Source organism: Sorex araneus, chromosome 2 (genome assembly GCF_027595985.1).
Source record: "Sorex araneus isolate mSorAra2 chromosome 2, mSorAra2.pri, whole genome shotgun sequence".
NCBI classification, from domain to species: Eukaryota; Metazoa; Chordata; class Mammalia; order Eulipotyphla; family Soricidae; genus Sorex; species Sorex araneus.
In genome coordinates, this window is record NC_073303.1 from 9445839 (window position 1) to 9463518 (window position 17680).

The 17680-nt window shown below is 41.9% G+C and overlaps 1 protein-coding gene across 1 annotated transcript; it reads right to left on the reverse strand.

The window, feature by feature from the left end:
- Window positions 1–2532: 2532 nt before the first annotated feature.
- Window positions 2533–10749, reverse strand: LOC129402477 (E3 ubiquitin-protein ligase TRIM38-like). The gene is made up of 6 exons (XM_055129191.1): window positions 10345–10749; window positions 7987–8073; window positions 7584–7814; window positions 6550–6572; window positions 6341–6453; window positions 2533–3053 (listed from the first exon to the last, which is right to left on the reverse strand). The coding sequence occupies exons 1-6, from the start codon at window positions 10747–10749 to the stop codon at window positions 2533–2535; spliced, it is 1380 nt and encodes a 459-aa protein (XP_054985166.1).
- Window positions 10750–17680: the final 6931 nt, after the last annotated feature.

Sequence of the window (17680 nt, forward strand, 5' to 3'; positions counted from 1 at the left end):
AAAGGAGAAGGCCACCAGAAGCATCAGAAAATCAGCTCCTGTTGGGGGAGGTGGTGTTGAAGGGGTGAGCTCAGGGCAACTGGAAGCTTCACAGAAGAGGCACCCACTTAGATGTGGAGTTGGGGCTCCAAAGGTGAAGGGGCCAGAAGAGTTCACCCCCTGTGCATGTAGATGCCTGGAACTCTCCATGAGTTGCAGCTGGAAGAAGGTGTAGCAGGGTCACCCCCTTTGGGTCAGCTGTGAGGTGGGGACTGGACCTTCACTATCACCCACTGGTCTCCACTCTCTTCTGCACCTTTGTTTCTCTCTGTTCCTGTGTGTCATGAATAGCTGAATTTTTGGTGAGAGAATTACCAAAGTGGAGAGATGGGCTATTCTGATGTAAGAAAAAATAATAGAAAAACATCTTTATGAGAAATAAACCCATGTTTGTGTTCTTTCGGGGCCCTAAGCAGTTTCCAGAACAATGTGACTGACGAAGACAGGAAAGAGTACATAACTTACGTGCCTGCATCCTCATAAAGGATGGTCCCCAGGTCAGGATCCCACAGCATCTGGACTTCATCCTCTGACCAAGAGCACCAGAATCTAGAAGGGGAGGCCTAGGCCCAGGGACACTACCAAGAGTTCTACAGGAGAACACAGTGGTCACCATGCTCTTAGACACCAGATGACTTTGCAGCCAAAGGTCTAGTGGGGGTGGCCCTTGAATGCCCTGGACACAAAGAAGTACTGATGAAAGCGAACTATGCAAATTATGTTTTCATGATGCTGTTTTTGTGGTCCTTCTATGGTGCAGTGCGGGGCTTAGAGAGCATCCCTGGACTTTATTTCCAACCTGGGATTATTAACTAAATCTTGCACTTAAGAAACCATCTTCCCTCCAATTTTGAAACTCCCATTTCCTCAGAAGATCTCTTTCACCTGACTCCCAGCCCAGAGAGTTCAATTATTGAGTCCTTAAGATTCCCAAATCTGGAAACATTCAAAGATTGAAGGTTGAAAAGACTTAGGGGAAATGAGGGAGGGTAGGAATGAAACCCAAACAGATAACAGTCTCTTTGACAAGTGTTTTTGTGCTTTGGCTCAGGAATTCCTTTCCAAAATCATCCTGAGGAAAAGCAAGACAGATGAAGAAAAAGCTACCATGATGACCGTCACTGAAACTTTGTTATAATTGCAACTTTTAATCCACATACAAATTAATTTTAATGATGAAGTTATGACATTCATAACATGAAAATACATGATTACCATTATATAGAGCAAAAAAACTTATCAACACAGTAGAAATTATTATTTACCGTTGGGAGTTTTAGTCACTTTATTGACAGTCCTTCCCAACAAGTAGCTCTTAATTTCATCACCAGATAATCTCTTTCTGTGTGACTGTAAAGGAGTAGAATGGGTGAGTTCTCGTGAAAGCTCAGCTTAGATCTGGATGTGGATAGAGATGGTTTCTTCGATATGAATTAAGACATAGGGGTGCGGAAAAGGAAGTTTGGCAACAAAGGTGACAGCTGCATTCCTGGTCTGGTTGAAACTGGGAGTCATGACTTTCTTTTCCTTGACTGTCCAGTTAACAAAAGAAGACAGATGACCAAAAGTGGTAGATAGATAGTGAGTTATGTAAAGGCTAATATAGAGAGAGATTAAATGTAGATAGAGGCTAATTTTAGTTGGTTCTGCTATGTACATCCCTCTAGTGCTTTGTTCTTTGTGTGATGCTAAAGTTGTAGAGTTGTTTCAGGTGATTAAATTTTGTCCTTCTTGGTATGGAGGGGATAATGAAACATACGTAAATCTATGTGTAAATCTTTTACCTAAGTCAGCTGAGGGAAGAGAAGGCAGCTTCTCCTCCTCTTCTTCCTCTTCCTTTTTCTTCTTCTGTACTTTCAGGATCATACCCAGAGATATTCTATACTTACTCTTGGCTTTGTTCTCAAGGGTTACTTATGACAGTACTCAGGGACCATATGTGATAACGCCTTGGGTAGAAGTCGCTATCTGTCAGAAATTTCTATTCTTCCAGAATATGATGCAGATTTTTGATCAGCATGTCAGTGGTTAGAGCAGTTATTGCTATTTGAATTTTCCAGCCTTTGGCAATTGTTGGTGAGGCAATTGTGTCTTTCCCTCATAACTTTTTCCACCCTTTCTGACCTCCATATCTAAGTTCAAATGATTTCAAACAAACTGAGAAACAAGGTGTCCCTGAACTTTTATCACTCTGTTGCTCAGTCTAGGAGTCTTAGAAATCAAATATATGAATCCTTTTACAAAGAAGTGGAGAATATATGATCATTGTTATGCTGCTTTCCCCAAGCTCAGGCTCATCAGCTGTGGCATTTGTAAAGTCCTCAGATCCACTAATTGTAGTGCAGATTCATTAGTGCCTATAAAATCCCAGCACTGTTCTTAATAGTAGGAAAGAATACCAAAGAGTATGGACCAAATTTCTGCCTTGATAAAATTAAAATAAATAAAATTCTCTAAGGAGAATAATTTAAGAGAGAGAATTTGTTCTTTTCCTTACTCATTGGGGAGAGGAAGGAACAAAGGAGAATTTAGATGAACCAAGAAATAGGGCCTGAGGACTCCACAGAAGGAGGCCTGTGGGAAGGTGAAGATGTGGGAGCCAGTTTCCATGTTGTAAAAGGAGACAAGTCCGGCCTCATAGTCTAGAAAAATCCCCAGAGTATGGAGGCGCTCCCTCACAGTAAGAGATGTTGAGGGATTTGTCAGTGCTTCATAGCCATTCCATTTGCTCAGTCTGATGGACCAGAATCCATTTTCAGGATCTGGCTCATCCTTAATGTCTCTGTGCACAGTTTCCAGACAAACTCCAACATTCCACATGAAAGCTTTTCCCACATCCACTTCAAAGTAATGTCTTCCCGAGGTGAAGCTCTCACAGCCCAGGACACATGAGATCTCCCTAAATCTCCTAGGGTTATCAAACTTCTTCTGGGAATGTCGATGGTTCACTTCTCTTCGATTCTCAGACAGGATTAGATTTTCATGAGCTGTATCTTCATCCAGAGTCACACTGACTGCGAAAACCAACAATAACAGAAAGAAATCACCAAAGAATCGCATTAATTTGGTTCTGAGAACACAGTTTAATAAACAAACCTATGCTTCTTTATTTTTCTTCTCCCTCTGTTTCTTAAATTTGTTTTTTTTTAATTTTCATTTTTTAAATTTAATCACCATGAATTATAAAATTGTAAAGTTGTTTATGATTGAATTTCAGATAGTTTCTTCACTAATGTCCCTTCCCCTCTACCAGTGACCCATTTTCCTTCTGTCCCCCTACATGGCAGGCACTTTTTCCTTTTCTTCCCCCCTCCACCTTTTTAATTGTAGTTTTTGGATTATGATTGTAGTAGTGTTAAATTGTATTGTTTTGATAAATATAGTTACTGCATCTTTATCACTCAACAGTGTCCCAGATCCTGCATTTCCGAATTCAGGTCTACTCTTGCCCACCTCTTCCTTTCTTCTTTCTCCCCACATCCTTTTTCTATGATTTGGTAATCTCAGTTTCAAACAAAAGATTCTTTGTTTCTTACTTGATATGTGAGTCGTTTTCCAAACTGCAATTTCTTAAATATAAGGTAGACATCAGAAAGAGAGGGACAGACAAGGAAGGACTGCACTTATTTGTGGAGTATAGAATAACATCACATGAGGCTGATACCCAAGGATAGTAGATAAAAGGACCAGTAGGATTGCCCCATAGCTGGAAGACTATTTCACAAGCGAAGGGGAGAAAGAAGATGGAATAGAGAAAGGATCACTAAGAAAATGATGGCTGGAGAAACCATTTGGGATGGAAGATGTGTGCCGAAAGTAGAAAATGGACCAAACATGATGACCTCTCAGTGTCTGTGTTGCAAGCCATAATGCCCCAAAATAGAAAGAGTATGGAGAATATTGTCTGCCATGAAGGCAGGGGGAGGGTGGGAAAGGGGGGGTTATACCTGGGGTATTGGTGGTGGGGAATGTGCACTGGTGGAGGGATGGGTGTTTGATCATTGTGTGATTGTAACCCAATCATGAAAGCTTGTAACTATCTCACTATGATTCAACAAAATAAAAAAAAAATAAGGTAGACATCACCTTTTCTGTCAGAAGTGTTAAGTAAGAACGGATAAGCTAAATACCGTTTTAGTGTTTATCTAGATGCCTTGGGATCAGTCATTGAGCAATAATCAATTGTATCAATAATATCTTCATTATCAGCATCACCTCAGAGGGTGCTAACAGACCAGACATGATTACTGCCCTTCTCAAAAAACCCTGCTCATGGCAATATGGAAATTCTAACTCCCAGAGTCCTGACTCAAGCTTTGGCTTTGGCTCTGAGCAGGAACTGAATGGAGTTTGTGTAAAGTGGAATTCTCATGCCCCTAGAACTGTCTGTGATGCCAAAATCAACATGACGGGGTGGGGGGCGGGAAATGAGCAAGTCCCAGTTTCAAGAATTTAGTCCCCATGTGTCTTTGCATTTATGTGGACTGGACTGGTGATCATGGGCTTAATTTTTGAATACTGGATGGGGTAGGGGGGACACTAAGCAGCCAATTTAGAATGAACCTGAGTCCAAACCAGGGGTTAAAGGTCACCACTGCCAGGTAGCCTCTGGTCTGAGAAGTCTGTCCTTGGCTAGGGTCTCAGTCCTACCTGGAGGTAGACCCCACATTCTGGGGTTGGAAAAGCCTGAATTTGATCCCTGGTTCCACATGGCCTACCCAGAACCACCAGGTATAACCCTCATGACCCCAACATGGCTGATAGGGCCCCAAACAAACTGTCAAATAAAACAAAATAAGAATTTAAACTCTGGGGTCAAACAAATGTCAAAATTCAGATTTTTTTCATGTAACAAAAGCAATACAGTGTAATTTAAATGTTTTGTCTACCTCCAGCACTTTCTATGGCAGTACTTGTCTGAAATATTTAAGCCAGTGCCATGAAAACACTACATACTCTCAATCACTACACTTAAGGTTTGATCACAGTGGCCAAATGGCATTATTTGATCCTACCATTTGGTATTCACATGTTTTTACAACAGCTGCAATTGATGACTATAGGATTGGGAAATTCACATCAGCATGTCAAAAATTATATCTATGTTATAATTATATTTCATTATATAATTGTATATATTGTTGTATGCTTGCACTAAGCACACTTTCCAAAACTCACTTTGAAGAAATGACCTGTCACAATGTGTGGCCCTTGTATATTAAGCTTAGAGGCATCTCCCTGAACCTGAGCACATCTGTTTTTTACTTTTTCTTTTTGGGTAACACCTGGCAATGTACAAGGGTTACTCCTGGCTTTGCACTCAGGATTTACTCCTAGCGGTGCTCAGGGGACCATATGGGATGTGGGAATCAAACCAGGTTGGCTGCATGCAAGGCAAATGCCCTACCCGCTGTGCTATGGCTCCAGCCCCCTGAGCACATCCTGTAGTCAACAGCCAGCAAAAGGGCCTTAAGTCTAAAAACGTGGAGCAATATATTCTAGCAACAACCAAGAAGATTATTCATTAGTTTGGTTTTCAGAAGAAAATAAAGTATAGTGAAAACCATAGTTGCAACTTTGTAACATTGCAAGGAGAGCAGCACCAAAATTTGTCCAAGTTTCTGATAAAAAAGAAATGAGCGATAATAATAGGCTGTTTAAGTGATTTGGGATATTTTGCAGCCAAGCAAACATTTCAGGTTAGGTCTGAAGTTTTCAGCCAGGAAGAAACCATTAGTATTCAAAACTTTGAATTTTGTCATTTCTGAGAAGAGATTTTAGGAACACAGCAACCACTTACTAGGAAAATTAAGGCAGCAGAATCTCAGTATGGGTAACTGACTAAAATTTGGTTTTCAGTATAATTTAACATTTTGCATGTTTGTGGACAGACCTTAAAACCATCAGCACTGCAGTCCCAAATCCTCATCTTTCATATATTACTATGAGCATTAGTAAAACACCAACTGTAAACAGAAGTATTGTTCCCCATTTTACACACTTTCTAGTGGGTGAGGCATTCATTTTCATGACAACCCATGGGAAAGGATTTTCCTGGGTTTACACAGCTACTGAAGTCGGGAGGGGGGGCGGGTTGCTGCAGGATGTTTAATTATCTGCCCTTGTGACCAGGATGTTATGTTCCAGTCCAAGCACTGGTGCAGACTAACAAGGAGATGTGACAGCAACACTGAAAATCCTAAACAACCTCTCCGTGGGCCTGCCAAGGTCAAGTGCTAAAATTTGTGAAGGTTAAGTTTATTCCCATCTGTAGCATTTAGATATTGTGATTGATGCCCACCTTGATAACTCTTTAAGAATTTTTTCACATCAAAGTAAAGGTCAGGAACATGGCACAGAGTCTGAATTTCCAAAGACATGACCTCAGGTATTTCCAGCTTCACAGCAGACTTCCTAGAATGAGCAGAGACCAGAGACTTCACTAGTGGGGTCTTCCATACAGATAAATGCACACACACCATTTTCCCTAAGATTTCAGGTGCCACTTACCCGTTCCCGATGTCTTTCACATCCTGTAGAGAAGCAAAGACATAGGTGAATGTGAGAACATTCTCGGACGTGGCACAGGAGCTGTTCTCTATAAACTCTGTTCTCAGAGAAGTACAGAGACCAACCCCTAGCTCAGCTATTGGTGGATTCCCAGTAGAAGGATCTCCATGAAAGTTCCACAGATCTTTGTCCTGGCACTAAATATACCAAAGTCTGTCTTTATTGTCTTTCTTGCCAGAGGCTTGTGGAGACCTGTAGCGTCTGTAGTCATAGGGGCATGTGGCTCACTTTCTGCTATTTAATTTGCTTCAGAAAATTCCTTATTAGTGTAGAACACTAGTGTTCTTGCTGATAAATTCGTGCAGAGTCCCTCATATGTGTCATTAAAAATAGTGGCAGCAGGAACATTATAGTGGTATGGAAGTCCTGGTACATTTTTGGCCTTATAGTATAAACTCTAGCTGATTTATGGTGTCTTGAATAAATAGCTTCAGACATTTATCTTAAAGTGTTGAATCACTCATGCAGCTGAAAACAGGCCCCCAAATAATTCTCATAGCAAGATATTTGGAAACAAACAGAATCACTCAATTATTCATTTTGGTTATCCCATTTTATCATACTTGAGTCTTGTGGAAGAGTCTTTCAGAAGAGAGTTAATAGTCTGTGTTGTGTGCACATGGGGTGAGATCAAGTAAGTGCCTTTACTTATAAATTATTTTAAATTGATTTTATAATTATTCACATCAAATTATAAAAATTCATTTCCTTGTTCTATATGTTCAACGTTCCAACAGAGACAGAGCAATAACTATTCACTTACAGATATTCTAGACACTAGTGGAGGTCAGTCTGCATACACAAATGTATACAGAAGCATTCCTTTCCATTCCCCACATTAACATGTACTATTGCTTGCACCAGAGCATGCAGGCCTTGGCAGTCTTCAAGGCCTTTTCCTCCATTCTTCTCATGAGAGCCCTGGGACAGCCACGCCCATTCATGTCTGTGCACTTGGAGTTGCAAAGTCTCACCTGCAGGAAATTTTGACCTGAGTCCTGAGATTTCTTCTCGAGTACTAGGATGTGTTTCTTGAGTTCCTTGCTCTGCCTTTCCAAATGTACTAAATTATCCTGCAGCCTTCTGAAAGTCTGCTCTTTTTCTTTCTCCAGCTTCCATAAGTAAGATTTTTCCTCTTCATACAGGAAGTTATGGAGATTTTGAAAGTCAAACTGGATTTTCTGTCTCTTAAGTGCTATCTTATCCTAGAAAAGAGAAAGTGTGTTCAGAAAGCAAAAACAAACTCAATGCTTATTGATATATAAACAACTAAGTTATGTAGATACATAGAAGCTGTGGAAATAGATTCAACAGGAATAAGGAAGGACTAAGTTCGAGTATAGAGAATAATTTTATTTTAATACATAAAGATCTTACCTCCAGTTTATCTATTTCAACTTGTGTGAGCACCTTCTGAATCTGACATAAGTCTTCCATGTTTTTCAAAGTTTTCTGGAGCTTTTCCTGTATGAAAATTGTATTAATAAAATATATGCTATTAGAAAAATCTCCATAGGCATGCAATGAGAATCCTTTGAAACTGTTAGAAAAAAACAGGGAATATTTGTTGAGTTTTTGTACGCTGAGAGGACGCAGGAAGTGTCTTAAAGCCTCACTAATTCCGGTGACACATTTTACCCCTGAGATATCAATAAGATTGTTAATGTAATTTCTTCACTGTATAAAGTGAGTCTTGGGAATGGACTTAACACCATGACCAGGGAAAGAGAGAGCTGAAATCCAGACAGAATAGAGAAGAAATGAAACTGCAGTGCTAGCCTCGTTCCTTTGTTTTATTATAAGAGAGAGCTGCATGGAGAGAATCATGCTAAATGAACTGAGTTAGATAGAGAGGGAACAATACAATATTCAGGTGTTTGTGTTTAACAATTATAGAATAGAGTATTTTCTTTGGGGGCAGGGCTGGGGGTTGTTCAGGGCACACTCCTGGTTCTGTGTTCAGTGATCACTCCTGGAGGTACTTGTCGGGGGCTATACAAAGTGCTGGGCAATGAAGCTGAGTTAGCCTTGTGGAAGACAAACACTTTATCCATTGCACTATCTGTCCAGGCTGAGATTTGTATAAGAAAACGAATACAAAGGGACAAAAGTCTGATCATTCTATGGAATATTGGTAAATTGTAAGGACCCAGTTTATTGAGTAACCATCATAAGCTAATTTTTAGAAATTTGACATGATAAAAGCTGGTATACTTCAAAGAATGTTGAGTTCAGGTCACAGTAATGAACTTTCCTAACTTATATTATAAAATATGAATAATCTTAAACTAAGATTATACTTAATAATCTTAAACTGAGGTATAAGAATAAAGCCATATACCTAACGAACTTGACAAAATCAAACATAGTCAAAACTGAGGGAAAAATTAAATCATAAAAATTGCACAGAAACAGTTGAATTGAAAAATAAAGACAATATAGAAGGCTTTATAAAAATTAAAAAATCTATGTAGTTAAAGAAGAAATAATAAAGGAAAAGACATATTTTATGTGAGAAATTATTTTACATCTTTCATAAGGAGTTAATTATCCAATGGTATAAGGAAGCCATAAAATGCAGCAACAATAACAGAAACAAACTAAAGAGAAAAAACTCACAAATATAACCAGAACAGTTAAATAGAAAATTCTCCAAAAATGATATGTGGTGATCATTTACATAAGAAGGATTATATTACTTATAAAAATGAAAATGCAAATCAAATCTATAATCCCATACAACACCCCAGCTCTGAAAGAATAGTCTCTATCAGGAAAACCAAAACAATAAATATAGGTGAGGTTGTTGACAAACAAAAATACTCCTACACTGTTGATAGGAATATAAATCTGTTCAGCAAGTTTGAAAATCAGTACAGAAGTTGATATAATGCTAAAAATTATCAGACTTATTTTTAGGCTTACAACGAAATCTGGAAATTCCATTCTTTCGGAATATATCCAAATAATATAAAACCATTCTTTCATCAGGATAACGACATGTGTATATTTATCAAAGCACTGTTTAAAATACCTGAGATGTGAAAAGAGCCTCAGAGCTCACGAGGGAAGACGTACCTTTCCACACAGAATAGGACTCAAATATTGAGTAAGAGTCAATATTCCCACTGGTGACTCTATGGATGGAGTTGGGGGCATAATGCTAAGCAAAATAATTAAGAAAGAGAAAGACAAATACAACTTGATCTCTCTCGTATAAGAGATATTAAAAACGAGTAAAAAGCAAAACCAATCTTTGCATTTGGACCACAAAATTGAGATTGCCCAACACAGGATGCAGGAGACACAAAAGTACACTGAGAGGAAAGATGGTGGTGAGGTCCTTGGAGTAGCTCAAAGCACCTGAATGCTTGCCCTGCATGCCAGAGATCGGGGTTCAGTCCCTGGCACCACAAAGTCCTCTGAGCATTGCCATGAGTGCTCCTGAGCAACAAGCTGGGAGTGGTTTCTAATCTGTGAGCACTGCTGGGTGTGGCCCCCCAATACCAGCCCCACCCAAAAGGGTAAAGGGGGGTCCAATAGACAGAGAAGGAGGCATCTCAGCACTTTTATGGGAAGGTGTGCTGTAAGAACTTCTGAGGCATGTGAGAAAGCACTCCTATAAATGCAGCAATGTCCATCAACATTGCCTCATAAAACACATAGACCGTAGTGTAGGTCTCCGAGCACCACCTGGAACCTGGTTCTTCTGCATGCTCCGGCTCTCATGCTCACCTTGTATCTTTGGACTGCATCTTCCACAGGAGCTGCACCGAGCCCTCTGCGCTGTGGAGTGCGCTCACAGCAGATGAGCTGGTCGCTGTCTTTGCAGAACAAGTGGAGCTGCTCTCCGTGTTCCTCACACACCTTTTCAAATTCTATCCCTTTGATGGTTTCAATGATGTTTTGTAGCTGCTTGTTGGGCCGAATGCTCTCCCATTTCAGTGGTGACCGACACTGGGGACAGTGAAAGGTCTCCAGGGATGATGTTTCAGAACTTTGGTTCCCAATGAGGCCCATGACACACACGAGGCAGAAGCTGTGCCCGCAGTCGATGCTCACGGGCTCAGTCATCAGCTCCAGGCAGATGGAGCAGGTGGATTCTTCCCTCAGCTTCTCGGTAGCTGAGCTTGAGGCCATGGTGGTTTTCCTCAACACCTTTGATTTGGGTCAGAAGCTGAGATGATGCAGCCAGAATCTTACACAGTGACTGATACATGCCACACCTGAAATTCTATGGCAGGTATAGATGATTCTCCCTGGGCAGAAGAAATGAATTGGGTTGTAAAAATGCAGAACATGTAGGAAAAGGATAGTTGCTATTACACATTGCTCTTTGAATTGAAACTAATAAAATTTAGAATTCAGTTTTTCCATCCCACTAGGCGATTTGCCACTTACTGTCTACATTCGGCTTTGAGATATAAGAGATCACCAAAGAAAATATTTTGGACCAAGGGCCAAGAAATAAAGAAGAAAGACATGATTCCTCACAAAAGTCAAAGAGTAAGAGCAAAACAGTGAGAGGGAGGGAGGTGGAGGAGAGAGAGAGACAGAGAGAGACAGAGACAGAGAGAGAAAGAGCGAGAGAGCGCACACGCTCATTGTTGAAATTCTCTAATAAACATCCAGGTAAGTTATTAGCAGAATTATTTCACTGTAGCCAGTGTCACCACTGACTAAGAAGTCTGAGAAGAAATTTGTTGAGACAATCATATTTGAGTCTACTGGAACACTGTCCAGAGCTGGAAATATCTACTCAACTGTATCACAAAGAACAAAAAATACCCAAGATAAATAAAGTTTCAGTGTCCCCAACAGTATGATAAATGAAACCCAGCAATACAGCGAGAAAGAGAGAGCAGTGCTTCCTTTCGGTCCTCCTACCTGACCTGGAAGAGAGAATTGAAGAACGAGCTGGAATGAGAAGGGGTTGGTCCTGGGTTGATCTTGGGAGCAGAGACTCAGGCAATTCTCCCTCCCCCCATCCAACAATGTCACCCAGAAGTCCAAGGTGACTGGAACCCAAGGGGCTGCCAGAATCCACTGTGTACAAGAGGTGAGAAGCAGAGGAGTGAGGCCAGGATTCAGGGGGATCTTACGGGCTGGATCCCCTCTTGTCTGCTAGCCTGAGGCTGGCCAGACTCAGGGCAAAGGGACCCAGGGGACAGACATGTGCCGCCCTGCACGGCTGTAGCTGCTCCGGGAAGTTGGTCCACTGGGGCCATTGCTAGGCCTTTGTAGAGAGGGAAACAGAGGCTGGCTGAAGTCGCAGAAGCAATTGTTTCTTTGGTGTGGTTTGAGGGCCCTATCCGACAGTGCCCTGGGGCTACTCCTGAGGTGGTGCTCAGTGGACATTCCCAGTTTTGTTCTGGGGACCAAGCAGTGCTGGGGACCCAACTCGGATCTTCAGTCTGTAAAGCATTATTCTATCCCATGATTTCTCTAGCCACAACTGTTTCTCTCTATGGGCGGTGCCAAAATAAGAAATATGACTCAACTAAAGTTACAGGAAAGCAGGCTCCTTCGAATAATCCCTCAGAGGCTATTTCTTCCAGGCAATTTTATCTACAGCCAGAAACTTTCCTTATGGGTGCCAGGAAGCAGAACCTCCCCTTCTCCGAGCCCCCCGCCCCCACCCCGTGCTGGCCTCACATCCTGGAACTTCTTAGTCATGGACTCGGGGAAGAGTGAAAACAGACTGCAGAGAGAGCTCAGAAGGAAAGCCCTGAATATTTTTATTGTTGGAGGTGTTCTTTGTCAACCACCAGCAATATCCTTCCACCCCCCACCCCTGACTCTCCATCCACTACCGGCACCCGCCCCTCAGCCCCCACCCCACACAAAAACACTTACAGGCCTCAGAGTCATCCACCAAGAAAGGCTTGCCAGGACTCTCCTGCTGTGGAAACACAGCTTCATGTCCCGGAGCCCCTGTGTCGCTGCCTTTTAGCCCTGGACAAGGAAGTTCCCTCTGACAGGATGAAACTCAGAATTGAAACCCCTGAGGAGGTCAGAGTCCTGTGGGATGGGAGGAAACTTTCGAAGTTGTCCTTCTGTTTACTCTGAGCTCATTGTGAAAGGCAGAGAGTAAAATCAGCAATAGAAATAAAAAACAAAATAATAAGCCAGGAGACTGTCGTGTTCCCAGCAGTCTTATTAGGAAGCCTGACCAGATTCAGGTCACAGACTCTGACTTCTGAGTTTCCTTCCTTTGCCACAAAGTCCCAGAAGGACCCCGGAGCATCGGTACCTGGGTTCATCCCTTTGCTCTTCAGGCCTCTTTAATACTTTTCAACAGCCCAGGAGGATGTGGGGAAATGGGTTTGAGAGTAGCAGGGTCACCTGAGGACACTGGCCCACCCCAGGCCTCATCCTGTGTCTCCTGTCTCCTTCCTCTTCACTGTCCCTCTGCAGGACCCAGCGCCCCAAGGCCAGCCCAGGAGCCATGAATGGCCCAGCAGGGGTGTGTTGTCAGGATCCCAGGGCCACCACACTCTCTGAGCTGTGAGGCCAGGGTTAGAGTAAGTAGTGACTCAGCTGCAGTGTCCCCATATGAGAGGAAAATGAGGGCTAAGTATTATCCTTACCCAACTAAGAGATATTGCACGGCAAACAGAAAACAAATCCACAGAGAGAGAACAAAAGGGAATGTCCTGCCACAGAGGCGGGGTGAGGTGGGGGGGATGGGAGGGGGCTGGGAGGGATGCTGGGGTCATCAGTGGAGGAGAATGGGCACTGGTGGAGGGATGGATACTCGAGCATTGTATGACTGAAACACAAGCATGAAAATATGTAAATCTGTAACTGTTCCCGCATGGTGATTCATTAATTAAAAAATAATAAATAAAAAAAATGAATGACCTGTAATATGACCAGTCACTTCAGGAAATAAGATGAAAAGAAGGTCTTTTATTTAGATATTTTTGCTTTCCCTGTTTTGAGGTTTCTATTTTCAAAAATTAAATGTTTTTTATTTTGTGTAGGAAAAAAAGACCCAAAAAGCAAACCCCACACTCATTAGCTCAAAACATTGTCATATTGATGAACTTAGGTGTAGAAGACTCTATGTAAGCACCATGAATGTATATGTAATAAACATATGCAGTGTTGAGCAAGGGGGCTGGTAAGGAGACTGAAGAAGAAGCATAAATTAAACTCAAAATCTGACCTACGACAGGGAGGTCCCTGGAAGCTCTTCCATCTGGTAGGTGCTGCTGAGAGCCATGTCGGGGTCTGTGCTAGCCCCTAAACCTAGAGGAGGAACTGGGGGTGCAGCCCAATGACATCCTGCTGACCCAGTGACTTAAGGTAGAAGCAACACTGGCAAACAGACCCACCCAAGGAGTAATCTCTCTCTGCACCCTATGGAATGCGTGAAGCAGGGAGTGGTGATTCTTAATCACCACCAATATCTGCAGGGCCAAAATTCCACGTCACAGTGAGTTAATATTTCACTCGAGAATAGACTTTCTCTTTCAGAATCATTTCATGTCTGAGCCTCTTTTCCCCCACCACACTATGAAATATTGTGTGCCACTTGATTTCTGGCCCCTTGCTGCTGTCACTGACCATACATCCACTTTGAGAGTGTCGAAAAGGTACTGTCCAGCATGTAGCTGGCCTGGGTTTGATTCCTAGGCACCCATATGGATGCCCAAGCTCTACCAGAAATAATTCCTGAGCCAGGAGTAAATCCTGAGTACTGCCGGACATGGCACCAAAACCAAAATAAATAAATTAATAACCAAGTGATATTATCCAGGGACACTGGAAACCTGTTGGTTTTTAGTCAATTCCCCCCCCCACACACACCACCCATCTTTTTTTTTTGTTTTGAAAGAAAAATTCTCCATTTTTCCAGTGTGGCAGGGAGCTTTCAGAGTGGGCAGAGGGGGTGCGTTAGATATTGGCTAGTGAAGGAGACCCTGCCATGTACTCCAGGTATATTTGATGAATCTTGTTCAGAATTTACACAAATAGTCTGCTAAAAATTATTTTCAGGCCAACGAGATAAGGAAATAAAGAAGTTCAGAGATAAATTAACTTCAAGCCAGAGAGATAGTATAGGTGGTTCGAAGTTTGCCTTGCATTTGATAAAAAATCTGGGTTTGACCTCAGCAGCATATATGATCTCCTGACCCCTGCCAGGAGTGGTCCCTGAGCACAGTGGATTGTGATTTCCTCCAATCTCCACCTATTTTATTTCAAGAAAAAGGTGTTTGGCATCATTTTTTTTAAAACTTCATATTTGAATTTTTAATTGAATCCTTAATTTCTTTAAGTTGTAGTAAAAGTTTTAAATTTTAGTAATTTCATAAAATGTTCAGATACTAATTATTAAGAGTATTTATAGAGGTTTCTTTATGTCTGGTTTTTCTTTTTTAATTATATTTTATTCTTATAAAGTTGTTCACAATGATTTCTTACATTCAATATTTCAACACCAATTCCACCACCATTACACCTTCCCACCACTATTTCCAATTTTCTCCACCACCACCTGAGCCTGCCCCAATAGCAGGCCCTAGATGATTTACTTTGTACTGCTTGTTATTATTGATTTGCTAAAAATTATTTTAAAAGATTTCCTTAGAATAAAGTTTGTGAAGATTGTTGTATCTCACCCTGAAACTATTAAGCCCTTGACAAGGAGATTAACATGTTGTTACAGGTTAAGCCTTGTGCTACTCCTGCCCTATCAGTGGTGTATAGAATATGAGAAGTCGCCCCAGGAATTCTATAATTTTGAATGGGATATACAGCTGGAATTAAAAAATTAACTGGATGGTGACTTTGAGGTCTGGAAGCAACTCTGGAGCTTGCTGATCTCTTTTGAAATTTATTCATGAGTCTCTGGATTATGGTCAGTTAATGAGCTTATATGGTGGGTCTCATTCTCCTGACCCTGAAAGAGCCTCCAATGCAGCACTGTTGGGAAGGACAAGTAAAGAGAGCCTTCTAAAATCTCAGGGCTAGGACAAATGGAGACGTTACTGAGACCGCTTGATAAAATCGATGATCAACGGGATGATGAGGATGATGATGTGTCTGAAGCAGTTCCATCCACCCAAACAGAGCCGTGGCAGCCAAAATCCTCCAAAATCCAATTGCTGCCATGCCCATGGTTGGATTCTCTAGGCTCATCCAGGTGAGCTTCATCCAGGAAAGAATCTGTTGAAAAAGTCATGTACATGTATGTGGGTTTTGTGACCAAAATCTCCAGGCTCTCATGGAGTCGGAAATGGAGGACCGACTGTTCTCCATCACCCTGTTCCTCCAAGAGCCTGGCAGTCACACCCCTGAACTACCTCTGGTGTTTGGCATTTCATGTGGTTGCGTGATGTGCTCCAATTCTTGAACTTCTCTTGAATTTCTCAGTCTAGGCACAAGAACTCATCATTATATCTTAGGTTTCAGGAGGCCTCTCCACTCTAAGATTGGACAGAAACATCAATTTTGCAAAGGCAAGTGAGATACTTGCCATTCTGGGGCTTACCTGTATCTCAACGCAACATGGATTGTGTGAGTCCTTCCTTTTAATTAACAGGGTACCCTCAGCTCTCACCACTGGATAAAACCCAAAATCCTCACTTAAATACCTGCTTCTCTCCCCTACTGAAGATCATACTGTTATGGGGAAGGTGGAAAGAGAGAGAGAGGGGCACCAAGACATCTAGTTCACTTAGCTGATCATTTTTAAAACTTGCCAACACAAGGGACAGACAAATGATAGGAATAGGTAAGGGGTGGAGATAGAAAATATATAGAAAGGGTGCAAGAGAGAAACTTTCTCTTTGACTCTTCACCTAGTCCTGGCAGAGAGCAGGAATAGCCCTTGACTTCCTCCATTAGGCAGCCCTGGAAATTCTGAAATAATTCCAGTTCATTACTTTATGTCAAGTGCAGAAGAGCTTTCTTTAAGTTGACAGAATCAGCTGGGAAGAGACAAAATAGGTCAGTGTCCTTGGTGGACCCCCTGCAATTCCCACATCTTCGCTGAGCAAAGACTCATTTTAAACTTCCATGTGAGACAGAATTTTCTAGGTCAGCCAATGGGATCCTTGAGGCCAGAGCAACATTGAGGGCTGAAGACAGGGTACAGCAGGCCAGTGGGCTACCCTTTATGTAGCCCATCAGTTTGATCCGCAGCTCCACATATGGGCCCCCAATCTCTGACAGGAGTGATCCCTGAGGCAGAACCAGCAGCACATCTGTGTGTGGGTCCAACACTACCCCAGCGCCCACACACAAAAAATATTCTGCATCTGAAAATCTGTCCCTTATTAACTTACCCTATTTCTCTAAGTGTTGAATATTAACCCTAAGTGTTTAAGGCTTCATCAGTGAAATGCCCCTTACCTCCCCCCAGAGTTTACAATGCTCTTGTGAACACCCTAATTCCTCTTGTTTATCTTTTTTTTTAAATTTTATTTTACTTTATTAAATCACCGTGTGGAAGATTACAATGCTTTCGGGCTTAGGTCTCAATTATACAATGCTGAAACAACCATCCCTTCACCAGTGCCCATATACCACCACCAAAAAAAAAAAAAAACCCACACAGTACACCTCCCATCCCGCCCCCCCCCATCCCCTACCTTGTAACTGATAAGTTTCATTTTACATTCTGTTTACTTTGGTTACATTCAATATTTCAACACAAACCTCACTATTGTTGTCAGGAGTACCCCACTAGATTCAGACCTACTGTGAAGACAAATAAGGTTTTGAATTTCTGTACTTTAACTAGAAGTCCAGGAAGATTTCTTCCAGATATTAGATAATTGCAGGCTTGAAAACCCAATCTGTGGTCGTCTTAATATGGCGGCCACCGCGCCCTTCATCCCCGGAGAGAAAGAGGCGAGAGAGAGAAATACCTTTCCCCTCCCGGGCGGGCACGGGGCCGAGGCTTAGTTCTCAGGCTGGAGACATTCTGCCCCTCTTGTTTATCTTTGACCTTTCCTTTGTGTAAGTTACTAAGTGAAAATTTCTGGTGATTCCGGACTTTGTATTGGAAGTGAATCACTTGTTTTCTAGTTTCCCCTATAACTTTTTTCCTTCTGATTTT

Coding starts and splice junctions, on each gene's coding strand:
- LOC129402477 (XM_055129191.1), bottom strand. CDS start 10,749: ATGGCCTCAAGCTCAGCTACCGAGAAGCTGAGGGAAGAATCCACCTGC. Junction 6,454..6,549: donor GTGAAAGACATCGGGAACGG/GTAAGTGGCACC, acceptor TGCTCATTCTAG/GAAGTCTGCTGTGAAGCTGG. Junction 3,054..6,340: donor ATTCTTAAAGAGTTATCAAG/GTGGGCATCAAT, acceptor TGGTTTTCGCAG/TCAGTGTGACTCTGGATGAA.